This window comes from Musa acuminata, chromosome BXJ3-7, assembly GCF_036884655.1.
Source record: "Musa acuminata AAA Group cultivar baxijiao chromosome BXJ3-7, Cavendish_Baxijiao_AAA, whole genome shotgun sequence".
Taxonomy (NCBI): Eukaryota; Viridiplantae; Streptophyta; class Magnoliopsida; order Zingiberales; family Musaceae; genus Musa; species Musa acuminata.
Genome location: NC_088355.1, coordinates 448014 through 462221, shown reverse-complemented (window position 1 = coordinate 462221; position 14208 = coordinate 448014). Strand labels below are relative to the sequence as shown.

Below are 14208 nucleotides of genomic sequence, written 5' to 3'. Positions count from 1 at the left end.
TCAGAAGGGCAAAGCTTTCTTACATGGTCCCAAGACGAGCTTCCATTGTAGCCATCCATCTTTCTCGAAACAAGTCCTCGGGCCATTGGCATTGTATCTTTATTCTGGTGGGGCCATTGGCATTATGTCCGAGAGCATGACAGTGTCTACCTGGCCTCCATTTACCTGTGGCCAAACGTGGCCACTACTTGGCCGACGCAGCACCGATATTTTTGTCAAAAAAAAAAAAGAAGAAGAAGAAGAAGAAGACGAAGAAGAAGAAGAGAGAATTATCAATTTTTTTAGATAAAAATAGGACAAGATGATTAATGGGTATAAATAATAATAATAATTTTTGATCTCAGAGTAATTCTAATTTTCTTTTATAATAATAATAATAATAATAATAATAATAATAATAATAATAATAAATTGTTCACGACATTATTTTTCATTACAACCTGAACCTGAGAAATGAGATCGAACATAAGCCCACAATCTTACTACTCAAATTAAAAAAAAAAAAAGTATGGAGTCATAAAAACAACTTATAGAGGAAGGAAAAGAAATTACATCTTCATATTTGTTTAGTTTTGTATTGTTAATTTTCTGTTTTATTCCTTAAGAAAAAAATTATGTAGATTTTTAAAACAGAAAAATAATTTAAAGATAACAGTAGAAAAATATGAAAAACAAAAGATCATATAGAGAATTAGACTAGAAATTACCTCAATCTTTGTCTTTTTTTCTTTTTATTCCTTATTTGACTCATGCTCTGTACCTCCTTTTAGAATGTTCTAAAACTAAAATCCTTCCGTCTTAAGCAAATATAAAAGTAATGCATCCATTGGCTTAAGCACCTCAGGCTCATATTAATGATAATGTTCCTTCTGATCTCCCAGAAATACCAACATCTTTCAAAGCGTGATTTTGAAGACAGAATTTTGATAAACCAAAATAATTCTTACTCATTTTCCTTAAAAATTTAAAATTAACAAACTTCACGTGTCTGAAAAAAAAATCCTAAACGAAAAAGGAGAGATCTACACATTTAGAAAAATGAGTAACATATTTAGCATATTAAAGAAAACAAAACTATAATCATGAGAATAAATAACCCTATGAACCAATAGTCAAAAACACATAAGAAAAAATAGAACATTCAGGAAAGTCTTTTTTAATACCATTAAAGCATATACTAAAATAACCAATCCAATTATATTGAGCGCAATGAAATATTGGCAACTAATGATTCTTAAAGCCTTACCTCAAAAAAAAAAAACAAAACAGAGGATAAAAAAATTCCTAGAACAATTTCAAAAAAAATAAAAATATATCAATTTACTTTTGAAGGTGGAAGTGCGAACTTAGATTTATCCGAGGAGCATTCACAGTATTGAACAACCTCCACAACAAATCTTCCAGACAAACTGATATTAAAGCATCTCAGTTAATGACTACCAGGATTACCATATATTTTGCCGTTACTTCAAAAAGCAAAAGTTCAAGCTTTGATATTAAAGCATCTTAGTTAATGACTACCAGGTGACAAATTGCCCTCATCATCATCATCACCACCATTACATAAAGATAAGCAAGACTGAATCTTCAGCAATGCACTGTTGGCATTGCTTGCGATCTAACATGGGGCAAAATCAGCCCTGGGTTCCATTCGATTTGTCACCTGTCTCATCTTCAAATCGTGGTCCTTGCAATTGCCTCTTCACTAGTGCAGTATAAATGCCATTTTTGCTAAGAAGCTCATCGTGAGTACCGCTCTCAGCTATCTGACCATCAGATATGACGGCAACTGTATCTGCGGTTTTAACGGTCGAGAGCCTGTGAGCTATCACAAGAACGGTCCTTCCTTTCATTAGAGAATCCATTGCGTCCTGCACCAGTTTGAAAAATTATTTGACAAAGTTTGTACTTATCAATCTCGAGCTAGATTTCTGCCACTGGATTCTTTGATGAATCCAGAAACCATGGTCAACAGAAATTCCTGTACTGGGCCTTACTGTGAGGCCCATGCAGGAAAGAAAGAAATTTCTTCAAATGGAACAAAGGTTGTTCTGATCATTTTATAAGAGAACTTGGAAGAAAGATGGAAGAGAGGCAGTTCGTTTGATCTACCTGCACTAGATATTCACTCTCAGCATCTAAAGCACTCGTGGCCTCATCCAACAGAAGAACTCGTGGGTTCATCAGTAAGGCTCTTGCTATGGCAACTCTCTGTTTCTGGCCTCCAGAGAGCCTTATGCCTCGTTCACCAACAACTGTCTGATATTTATCAGGAAAATTGGAAATGAACTCATGTGCATTTGCCATTTTCTGTCATTTCAGCAAAAAAGCTTTAGTTAGCAACTTATAACACTTGAAAAGATAGTTGGCCCAAGAATAAAAACTTACAGCAACATTTTCTATCTCACTGCTAGTGGCTTTTCCATCGTAACCATAAGCAATATTTTCTTCAATAGAACAATTGAAGAGAACAGGTTCTTGACTAACTATGCTAACCTGCAATTTGGTAACTAATGGTGAAAACATATACAATAAGTACTCATTCAATACGTATCCATTAAAATTATCATTCATAAATAAAAATTCTTAGTTTTCTTCTGATAACTGAATTGGGTATTATTACATGAATGGCATGTGTTATAGTTTATAAAGCACAGTCACCAAAAATGCTAGAACTTCTTTTATTTAATCCCTTCTCATTTGTGTGATTGATTATGAAAACACAAAATACTGCTGTAGTTACATAGACTTGTAAATCATAGACTCCCAGTTTATTAATTATTCTTTCTGATACAAAAAATGGGAGGTAGCAAGTCTAATGAACTCAAAAGAAGAACTAACTGATAGAAATTCAGAGACACTGTCATTAATCTTATAAATATGTTTAAGTTTACTACAGATCACATAAGGAATAGCCATAAACTAACAACAAACACATTACAATCATTGAAATGGCCATCATCTGCCATATGCTAGAATTGGTTTGCATGACTAAAATCTGCTATATCGCTTATGTATTTGATATCACAAACATCTGTTCATTTTCAGTCTATCTATCAATGATAAATAATAATTACCTGTCTGTGGAGATAGCGATGTGATATATCGACCAACGAAACACCATTTAGTAAGATCTTTCCCTTAAGAGGGTCATAGAACCGTTCAATTAAATTTGCTATTGTAGTCTGCATCAGGAATGTAATTTGCATGATTAGAAATGTCACACAGGTAGTAAAAGACTCGAGCAACCTACCTCAAATGGCAGGGTTAAACAAATAGGTAGAGAAACATCTAAAATTTAGTGCTTATCAGAAAATTACTTTTCCACCACCGCTTGGCCCAACAAGTGCAACCTTTGAACCAGGCCTCAACTTTAGTTGAATACCCTGCAAATTGTGAAAAGTCCCAGGTTTAGTTCAACCTCTAATGAAACTTCACCACTTGTATATAATATATGCAGATGCCCTTCTCATGCTTCAGCTGACTAGGATTTTATAAAACAGCATCTGAACACAATTAGAACAGTAATAGTCTACATTACAACAAAAAATTGTGATGTCATTTTAAAATGAAAAATTGTACATAACTCTGCAAGATTTTATTCATATTGGAAAAAAGAATGGCCTAATGCATGAGGTTCCTACCAATGTGAGATAAAGTAGTCCGAATGCACTAATTAGGTCATGAATTCATTTTAGGACAAGGCTTTTTCATATTGCCCTAGAAATTTTGTACATCATATATATATATTTATGTAAGAATATAACATTTCAAAGCACATCAACATACCACCATTAGGCTGCAAATTCTAGAATCTAATATTTAAGTGGCAGATGTGTTTCAAGTTTCATAGGGGCACATGATTTTTTTTTTTTTGCAGGAGCACACATGCAAGTTTTCCTTGTAAAATTATACTGATAGTTTATTCAAGTAACTATAATAACATAGTAACATCAAAAAGGCTTTTCCTTCTACAAGAATTCCTTATACCAGATAAAGACAAAATTTTGCCTTAGCTTTTAGCATAATACTGAGTTTCTAACCAATGACAATAGTTTATATTGACTCAGTGTTATAACCCAACGTGACGGATAAGTGACTCATTAACTTGATGAATTTGAACTAGTTGTCCAAAATGATTAAGCCCAAGCTAACATTAATAAACTTAATCTAGCCCTATAAATTAACTCAATTGGCCACATATTCAATGTTAGATTAAACTTCCTTCTCAAGGTCCAACATAACCTAGAATAGTTCCAATATAGTGCATGAGAGGCCTGCCTATTGGTGTCGCAAACCATGATATGCCTTCAACCTTATCCATGAGCAATTCATTCCAACCTAAGCCCCTCAAGAAGCCTTATTCATGGATAGTTCTTTCCTACTTTGGTCCCTTACAATGCTAAATACTAGGTCCATTTTGATACCACTTGTCATGATTTGACCCAATGGATTAACTAACCCATTAACTTGATGAGTCTGAACATTGGTAAAAAATATTTAAATCCAAGTAGATTCTCTCTAGCCTTATAAACTAACTCAAAAACACATCCTTTGTGGAAGTAAACCTGGGCTGTTGGTGTGTCACACTCAAAGACATAATTAGTTGTCAAGAAATGCAAGGAGCTCCACCCTTTACAGAGATCAGCGTGCACTCTCCTTGCTTGCAATACATATTTACAAACTTTACCAAACAAACAACATATTAGTTATATATTTCTATTTTAATGAAACTGCTGATAGTTAACTAGATAGGTAAAATTGAAATCAAGGTTAAATTAGAATAAACGACTAAACTAAGAATTAATTTAAATTGTGTTAAAAATACATTTTTGATCATACCTTAAGCACCATATGAGTCGGACGAGAAGGATAAGCAAACCAGACATCATCTATCTCAACATCTCCATCTTGCTCACTGTCCGAAAAGTCATATCGTTATCACAAGAATAGTTATCGAACTTGCTTCAAGTATGATACAAAGATGTTTTCAACATCTACAACTGACCTGAGGGGGCACAAGTCCCCAGATTTTGGCATAGAGGAGACACGATCCAGAAGCTGAAATACTCTTCTGCTTGCACCGGCAGCTTTCATTGCTGTTGTGTATAATCCTGATAGGGCGGATACTGACGAACCAACTGCAGGTGGGCAAGAATAGATAAAACTTTTCCAAAGGTTCTCAAGTAATACAGATGCTTAATAAAAGCAAAATTTTCTAGCCATCCATTTTATATTTATTTGATGGCTGAGATCTAATAGGAATCAGTTTTGCCACTTGTATTTTGTCATACATGAGAAGTTTTCAAGTTGAGAGATTTACTTTCTTCCCTAAAAGTAGGGAAAAATTTACAGATTAATTAGGAATGATGGGTTAATCAGTTCCTGGATAACAGAACAAAAATGCATAAGTTATAAATGGATTAAAAATAGAAAAAATTTATCAGATCCTTTTTCTCAGAACTATTAATTCTTTTTTAAAATAAATGTAAGACCTTCAAGGAGTACCTGTAAGACTATAAAGAATGAAAGATGTAAGAGCACCAGTTGTCATAGATCCATTTATGGTTAGGTTAGCTCCATATATAACAACAATAACAACTGATAATGTTGATGCTGCATTCAGTCCTCCAGCAAAGAGACCAACAACTTTCTGGCAAGGTGTGCAAAATTCATTATTTAGGAATACAATATCACTTTCATACTATTAAAAAATAAAGCAAAGAAAAGAATCTTACAGCCTGGTTGAGTCCAAGCTTCAAAGTTTCATCTACTTTTACAGAATAGCGTGATATTTCATAATCTTCTTGAGCGAAGGACCTCACAGTGCGAATGGCTCCAAAAGATTCCTGAATTGGACATTCAATTTTTAGATTTTATGGTTTTGTTTGTCAAAGACCAGATAAAGTGAATGAAACAAATAGACAGATTGACAGAAGCAAACCCATAGAGTCATATGAAAAATACTATCTAAAGTTCTAAACGTCATATCCACTTTCATAAACAGAATTATGGTGGAGAAATCCACTTTTATTTTTTTAAAAATCCATGTCAGCTTTTACCATATCATTGTGTAGTATTATAAGTTATAACCATAACTCAACCATAGCAAATAAAAGTAATGATCATCAGATGTGAATTTGTTTGAGAACAATAAAAAGAATGGTAAAAATAATCAAACCACATAGCATTACAAACTCAAGTAAATGGAAAGAGATTTAGGTTACTTATCATTTTTATGCCTTTTTATTTAATTTTATGAAAATATCGACGCAGAAACAGGATATATGGCTTGCTTCAGATACCAACAATCTCTCAAGGAAACTTCAGGGAAAAGGTGATTTTAATAAAATCATGACTTGTTTACCACCATTACTCAAAAGAATCAATTGTAAACCTGGATGCAGTCTCTCATGGAAACTTAGGAAAAAAGGAGGTTTTAATAGAATCATGACTTCTTTTACTACAATTACCTAAAGAACCAGTTATAAGGATCCAACAAACCTCAGCAATTGATGCTGCAACAGCTGCTGCAGCTTGAGTCTTGTGGGAAAGTTCACGAAGATAACGCCCAAACTGTCGGACAGCGACAGAGACAACAGGAACAATAACAAGTGCCAAAACTGCTCCAAGAAGATATCATTGGATTTTATATTCATGCAAAGAACTATAAGATTTACCTCATTAAAATTAAAGAATAACAGTTGTCAAGAACAGATAAGAGATTTCATAAGAAATTTGTGAAGATGTAAAGAACAAATATGAAATTATAGAGAAAAATCTAACACAATATTCATTAGGAAAACAGTTAATAAGTGAATGCTAGAGTCTAAATGAGATTTATTGTATCATTTCTTGCTGAACAATTTTCCTAATCAAACAGAACTGCTCCATGACAAGTAGCAATCTTATCAGGAACAAACACAAGATGCTAGTAGCATGAGTAATAAAGATATATGTAGAAGTTGAAATCCATATACAGGATTCCATTGTCTTTGCTGCTGAAGCTTGCAACTTCTGCAAGACAATAGAGCCTTCCATGTGACAGGCAAGAATCTTGAAATTTTGTATGGTTCTTTTAAATAGTCTTTAAACAGAAAAGTTTTCTTATGCAAATTGAAATTTTTTGCTATTTAAATACAGAATACAATTGACACTTTTATAGTTCCTTGATACCTTAGCTGTTTATTTCTTTTTTTTTGTCTATAGCATGCAGTTTATGATAAAATTACTTTGGCTTTCATCATTAATGACGTATGAATATGTCTATAGCTGTTTATTTCTTGCTACTGATAAGAGGAATATTAAAGAAAAAGTGAATTTATAAATTAATCAATTGCAATTATTATGATAAGAAATTATGATGTGATTATTAAGTAAGAAGCAGCAATTCTTAATTATCAAGCAATTAAAGAACTTACGTGTTAATTTCCATGATGTGGAGAACATAAAACCGAGACCAATAAATGTGGTGGTAAGATTACGCAAAGCCTCTGACAAATTGGTTGTTGCAGCATTTTTTATAATTTGTGTGTCTTCAGATAGTCTGCTTAGAAGTTCCCCAGTTCGAGTTACATCGTAGAAGGCTATTTCCTAGCATAACAAAATCAAAAGATCACTCAAATATTCATTTGATGGGTATAGCATTATACATGATATGAACAGACAATTGTTACTCACTTGGTTCATAAGATGACTAAACAAGTCTTTTCTCAATCGAGCAACTACCCTTTCACTGGCAGAATTGAACATCCATGCTCGCAAAGTAGTACATATTGAACTAAAAGATAAAATCAAAATTATCATTTAGCAATTAACATATATGTTTCAACATTTCAGCTTTATCAACACTTCTAAGGTCCATACAAAAGAATTGAAGAAGTCAGCAAACAAAAATTTGTGTTAGAATGAGTTACATAAACTTCTAAACATAAAAGAAAAGAAAAGGCTAATATAATATGTAGCGATCACCACCAGAACTTTCAATTCATGACATGCATCCACAATAAGCATAAGAAATTCAAGATTCGAGAACATTTACACATACCCTATGACAACAATCACCATGATCTCCAGCACGGTATTTTTAACAGCATCCAAAGCTTCAGCTTTCTGGTCAGGCGCTTGGATCCCTCTTGATACGATGTCTATTATCTTCCCACCAAATTTAGGCTGCAACATAAAAAAAAATTCGGAATAAAGCATGATATGTCTTTCATAAAAAAAATTGTAAAAAAAATAGAATTCCACTTATGGTTATTTTTTGGTAAGCATTCAATGAAATTGCTTTTTCTTCCATTCTATTTTACCCACAGCCTTTGATTTTAGAAGGATATTATAACAGAGGATTAATTGATCAAAGGCCAAGAATCTAGATGCTGCCAACATGTCATCCACTGTGCCACAGGTGAAGAAGCCCAAGGAACAAGTGTATGCAATACGTGATGGAGACATAAGCTCTGAAACCAAAATGGCATAGGACAACCTGCCCTAATACGACATCCAAAGCAAGACAATTGCTCCAGCACAACATGATAGCTCATGCATGGAGGGCATAGAAAATATACATACATTGGGATAACAATGCTGGAAGAAAAAAGAAAGAGGTAAAGAAAGAATACCAGGCCCATCCCATCATGTGTCTTGCACATGAACAATGGCAACACATCATCGAAAAATTTTAGAATAAGTATTAGACTCGCTCTAGCTATAGCCTATAGGAGTCACTTCTAGGAATGTGAGCATGTGCAATTCACATGTATTATGAGAAAAAAAAAATCATTTATTCATTCCCTAAAATTTTATGTTACAATCTCTTTCCTGCTTTAAATAGACCCTTAGTATAAGAAGAAAAAGTAAAAATTATAAAAAAATTTACACGATTAAGAAACCTACATTCCTTAGAATCTATTCTTTCTGTTCTGGAGAAATAAGTACTTTCATATTTATTTTGGCAAATAATCCTTCTTGTTTCATGATATTTGAATGATATACTACCTTATAAACTTTTTTATAGATAGATTTAATATGAGATTATAGATCCTTCAAGATTAAATTCATTGTGGAGATGGCGCTCTAATCAATCCTTAGAACTATTAATTAAGTAAAGATTTGTCTTGTTTCTTTTCTTTTCCTATTTGGCTACTTTTTTATCTAAGTAATAGAGATACATAGAATATGTTGTCATGTGGCAACCTAGAATGACATAATAGCATGTTCTTGGTAATGGCAACATATAATAGCATGTTCTTACCTAGTATGTACCATGATATATGTTGAGTGGGACATGCACGACAAGTGATGCTTAGGTCTTTGAGCAGAGCACACTTTGAATCAAGATCATATACAAAGAACTAAATTTTCAGATTTTATAAAACTTACTCTACAAAAGCAATAAATCATTGCTGCTATACACACACATGACGTATCTACGCAATATATAGTATCTAGTCTCTAAAGTTTAGACATTATTATTCGCATAGAACAATATATTGTTGTCTTTATAAATAGATACACAAAACATATAAAATGTATATATGTATTTGAAACTTCACCTATAAATCCACAAATTAATGAAAAAGTAACTTTGGTTTTCTTTTGATGTCCAGTTAATCCTCATCATTTGCCGAATGACAATTTCCTGTTTCTTTAGTGACCTAGGTCCTGAGAATTAAGCTTCATCCTTGACTTCTTTTCATTCAAAAATGTCACAGAAATTTTGAATTAATTTGAAAATTTCAAAGTTGTGTAGTTTTAAATTTTTGTGCCCTTTTATCATGTCTATTGAATTAATTTAAAATGCCTTTACATGTGTGTTGTGTTACAATTTTTATTTGGAAGGTTTGTCATCGGTGGTCTACACTTTCATTCCTTAAATTAATCTAATTTAGTAGACCCACAAGAAAAAGGATGACCCAGCTCCCTCCAAATGTAAGGATCTAGGAAAGGCCAAACCATGCAATTTTACCCTTATAACTAGAAAGGTTGTTTTTGTGATTCAATCTTAGTATCCTTGATCAGAGAGGAGCAATCTTAACATGGTGCTAAGGCTTTCCGTAAATTTAGCATAGCCCACTATTCTCTCCTAGTCAATTAGCAGTTATAGCTAACTGTGGGGGAAATTTCTGTAGGTTGGCTATGATTGAGAAACAGAGATGTTGGTGTTTCTCTTGAAAAAAGGGTCTAATCCTTTGTGCTTGAGAAACAGGGACTAGTCAGTAGGCAATTAGCAGTCCTTTGTGCTTGAGAAGAACAAGTCTAATATCTTACTCCTCCATCTTTCATGCTTTGCTCTGGGTGATTGCTACAGCTCTGATGTGTTCAAGGCATCTCTTGTTGCATGCACATCATCGTAGACCAAGCTTTTCTCATTCTGGAATGGATCCACCGATAGCCCAAGCCTCTACCCTGAAGACAACTCTGATTGCTTATTCTACCACTAACATCTGCTCCTCTATTCAACAGACTGAACCAGGTACAAGTTGCAAAATTCGTTTCATATTTCATTAAGCTAACCACTGTCTTACATAAAATACGGAAATAAATGCTCTGTATAAAGATCCATTTGGAAACAATTAAGTGGTTTGATTGAAGATAATTGGAAAAAGAAATATCATAAGTTGATAACAAATTTCAAATATCATTGTAAGCAGCATTAATCACAACTCTGCAACAGTATAACTTGCCTTTATAGTCTCTTCCTTTTATTTTTCACCTTAACCATGTTGGAGAAGGTATTCCGATGATTATAAACCTTTCAAAAGACCTAGTGAATCTACTATTAAGCTTTCACAAATACAAAGGCCATCATGACATCTTGCTCTCTTTTCCAAGAAGTTCAGGGATATATGGAGAATGACCAATGGACAAACTTTGGGAAGAAAGGTTAATGAATACATACAATTAGGATATTTGTTGTAGACGCTATCAACAATGCTACAGTAGCAAGAACAAGTTTCCCTGCATCAGGTTTCGCCTACAAAAGAACAGCATGTCAATAAACTCTACATCTGTTCAGCTTTAAAGTAATTAGGAAAGGATATCATTGCTTACCAAGTGTAAAACTCTAGAGAAAGTGACATTGGCTGGCTGATGTTCACAAAGCAATCTTGTCAGTATCATTTGAGAGAAATACAAGGTAATGTAGGTGAAACAATGAAAGAAAGGAAATAGTGCACCTAAGTTACCTGAACTGTATCACCATGTTCAAGGTCCGACAAAGCACGGCTTGAGGATTCCTAAGTTAAAAAAATCCAGCATTAGCTAAAAACCCTTCAATCACGTCATTCCTAAGAAAGATCCTAATGTAAAATGACTATTGTTTTCAAAATGGAACTATTAGATGGATTGACAACAGATAAGGAGGCTTAGAAAGACAACGACATCAATAAATGCATTGCAAACTGTAAACAAATAAGAAGTCCCAAAAATGCAGGTCTAACACAAGTGAATAATGAAATTTCTCATTCCCACTTGTTGAACTTGTTTTGTAATTTAGTTTCTTAAATTTGAAATCCTGTGTAAAACATATGAAGTCTACATAGAATCTTCGTAGGAAAGATGCGGATACAAACAACCATGATACCAAGGCCCTCAAGATTTCTCAATTAAATGTTGTCAAAAACCTTAAAATTCTTTATTGGATCTGGAAAACCAAGATTCTCTGCATCACAAGCTGCAGGTCTGATACAATTAATAGCTAATCTTATTGGATTATTGCAAATCCACAATATAAACATCTAACCAAATGATTCACGCAATAAAGATTGTCAATTCAGAACACAAAAATGTCATAAATGTTCAAAGCAAAGGGTGCGCGCAAACAGACGATCTTTCAGGTAATTTAAAGTCCAAACCAGACATAGATGAACACCAAAACAAACGTCGTGACGCTGCAAGCAAAGAAAAAGGACATAACAAACTGAATTCAACACCCAAAGCCCACCAAGAAAGGAGATAACATCGGGCAGACAAGCAAGATATCACCCAAAAAAGGGGAGACCACACCGTCTGCGATACCTCGTGGTCCAGCAGCGGGCTCCTGTTACTCGACGCGGTCTTGATCCTCATGTTCTTCCCCATGGAGACCTTCTCCCTGTTTTTTTGGGAACCGAGATCGTAGAGAGGAACCGGGGACGATCAGGTTTAGCGAACCCCAGTCACCAGGTATTCGTCCAAGATTCCACGGACCGGGCGCCGGGCTCGCCCCGTCGAATAAGAGCACCGAGCAAAGGGACAACAGGAGAGAGCAGCCGGGCTAGTGGTCTCCGGGATATAGGGATCCGAACAGGATGAGGTTGTCTTAGACTCTGTGGGGAATACGGAACATGTGGAACTCCGAGACGGCAGAAGAAGAAACCTGGGCGAGGGAGATGGAAGCAAATTGTTTTGCTTCCATCGACACTATGGCCTTTTGTATAATATATTGTACATATATATTCTTGTACTCGAGAAGGCTGGGATTGGTGGTGCGGGAAGGATCCACCGCAGGACATATAGGTCGTATCTGAGGGAGAGGACACCTGACCGCCAATAAGGAAGCGGGGCAGCGAGAGGGATGCGCGGCGACAGCAGAGTCATGTGCAAGTCTTTTGTTGTAAAGGACACCCAACTAGAAGACAAGATTATTATCTTTGATTTCCAATTGTTTTCGTCAAAGTGTTTGGGCGATTTTATTTTTCTTTCAGTTTTTCAAAAGAAATATCTTAATTTTTAATTTTAGATCTTTATTTTTTTATAATACTCATGATATTCGATTGAATATTTTCACCCGAGCTATCTCTCTCCCCTGTCTCACTGTATATATCATTTTATGAGGTCACTTATCTATCAACTCGTCAAGTCTTCCTCTTCATCTCATAAGATCTCATCTAGGCCCTATTATCTCTCTCTCTTATATCTTTTTTTTTCATAGTTATATCATCGCTCTCTTGCAAATTTTTTTTTCTTAATTTTCGATAGATGTGAGTGAGAGCTTAAGAAATTGTATAGAGTAAAAATGGATGAGAGCGATGATAGAGTCGAGAGTTAGGTGAAGGAAGAATCGGTGAAAACAATGTGATGGGACGAAGGATATTTTAAGTATTTTATAAAAAAAATAGAGGCACCAAATAAAAAAAATAAACTAAAAATTATAGTTAAAAAAAGTGAGTATTTGATCAAATGTAAAAAAAGTATTTGATAAATTAGGTGGGCGAATCACATGGTATATTAAAAAAATATATTTTTCAACAAAATACAAAAAAAAAATCGATAATAAAATTGTTGGGTGTTTTTGATGGTAAATTCAATCATTTATTTGTTCCCTTAAAACATTGACCATCAGGATCAAATCCTGTATTCTTTGTTTTCGAAATTATTATTTGTTTTTGGGAATCACGAACCCAGAAGAATCCACTTCGATTTCGATGCCCCCACCTGCAATTTGCTCCTTGATCGGCTTTCTTTCATCTTTAACAGATGATTACATCAAACCGCATCGGAAAGGAAGCTTTAGGAGAGAGCATCGACTTCCGGAGAAAGCAGAGGTCAACGAGAGAGATGGCTGTGGGTGCAATGAACCCATCGGTCAATTTTCTCAGTACTCACCTAATTCATGAGAGCAAAACAAAATCAATCTTTTCTAAACTCGTGATGCTGATGATTCAACCGCCAAGACTCGAAATAACAGGTTTTTCTTCACACACACACACATATATATATATATATAAATAAAAACTTTGACGATCTAGAATGCTATGCTATTTCAAGATCGACAGGTCCATCAATGGTGTCAATTTTGGCCATCATCTATAACACTATTTCATGGGCCAAGTACCAAGAAGGCATTGAAATATATAATACGGATTCATACAAATAAAAATATGTTATCATATTGAAATCTTGGATGGCTGCTCGCTGATGGGACGAGTGGATTAGACGATCAATAAATCATATTTAGATTTTGTATAAATATATAATATACAGTAATCAGTCCCTCCATGGTTAGTAATCAAAATAAAAATCGAGAATAGCCTCACAACCTTGGAATTAAGCCCTATATATATATATATATATATGCTTGCATTTATGTTTGATATCTTTTATCAAGCAAATGATCCAATCAATTGATTCATAGTTTTGATAATTATGGATTTAGTGTCTTATCAGACCTTAAAAATCAAATTTTAGTTAGTGGTAGCCCAAATGACGGACTCGAATCGGACCCAA

General features: G+C 34.2%; 1 protein-coding gene across 1 annotated transcript; it reads right to left on the bottom strand.

Moving 5' to 3' along the window:
- Positions 1 to 1467: 1467 nt before the first annotated feature.
- On the bottom strand, positions 1468 to 12415 carry LOC135643347 (ABC transporter B family member 25-like). Its single transcript, XM_065160181.1, has 17 exons — positions 12019 to 12415; positions 11187 to 11237; positions 11053 to 11088; positions 10901 to 10975; positions 8048 to 8172; positions 7681 to 7780; positions 7422 to 7593; positions 6505 to 6623; positions 5739 to 5849; positions 5509 to 5653; positions 5009 to 5141; positions 4843 to 4918; positions 3321 to 3386; positions 3078 to 3185; positions 2389 to 2496; positions 2113 to 2310; positions 1468 to 1871 (listed from the first exon to the last, which is right to left on the bottom strand). The coding sequence occupies exons 1-17, from the start codon at positions 12079 to 12081 to the stop codon at positions 1635 to 1637; spliced, it is 1923 nt and encodes a 640-aa protein (XP_065016253.1). The 5' UTR covers positions 12082 to 12415; the 3' UTR covers positions 1468 to 1634.
- Positions 12416 to 14208: the final 1793 nt, after the last annotated feature.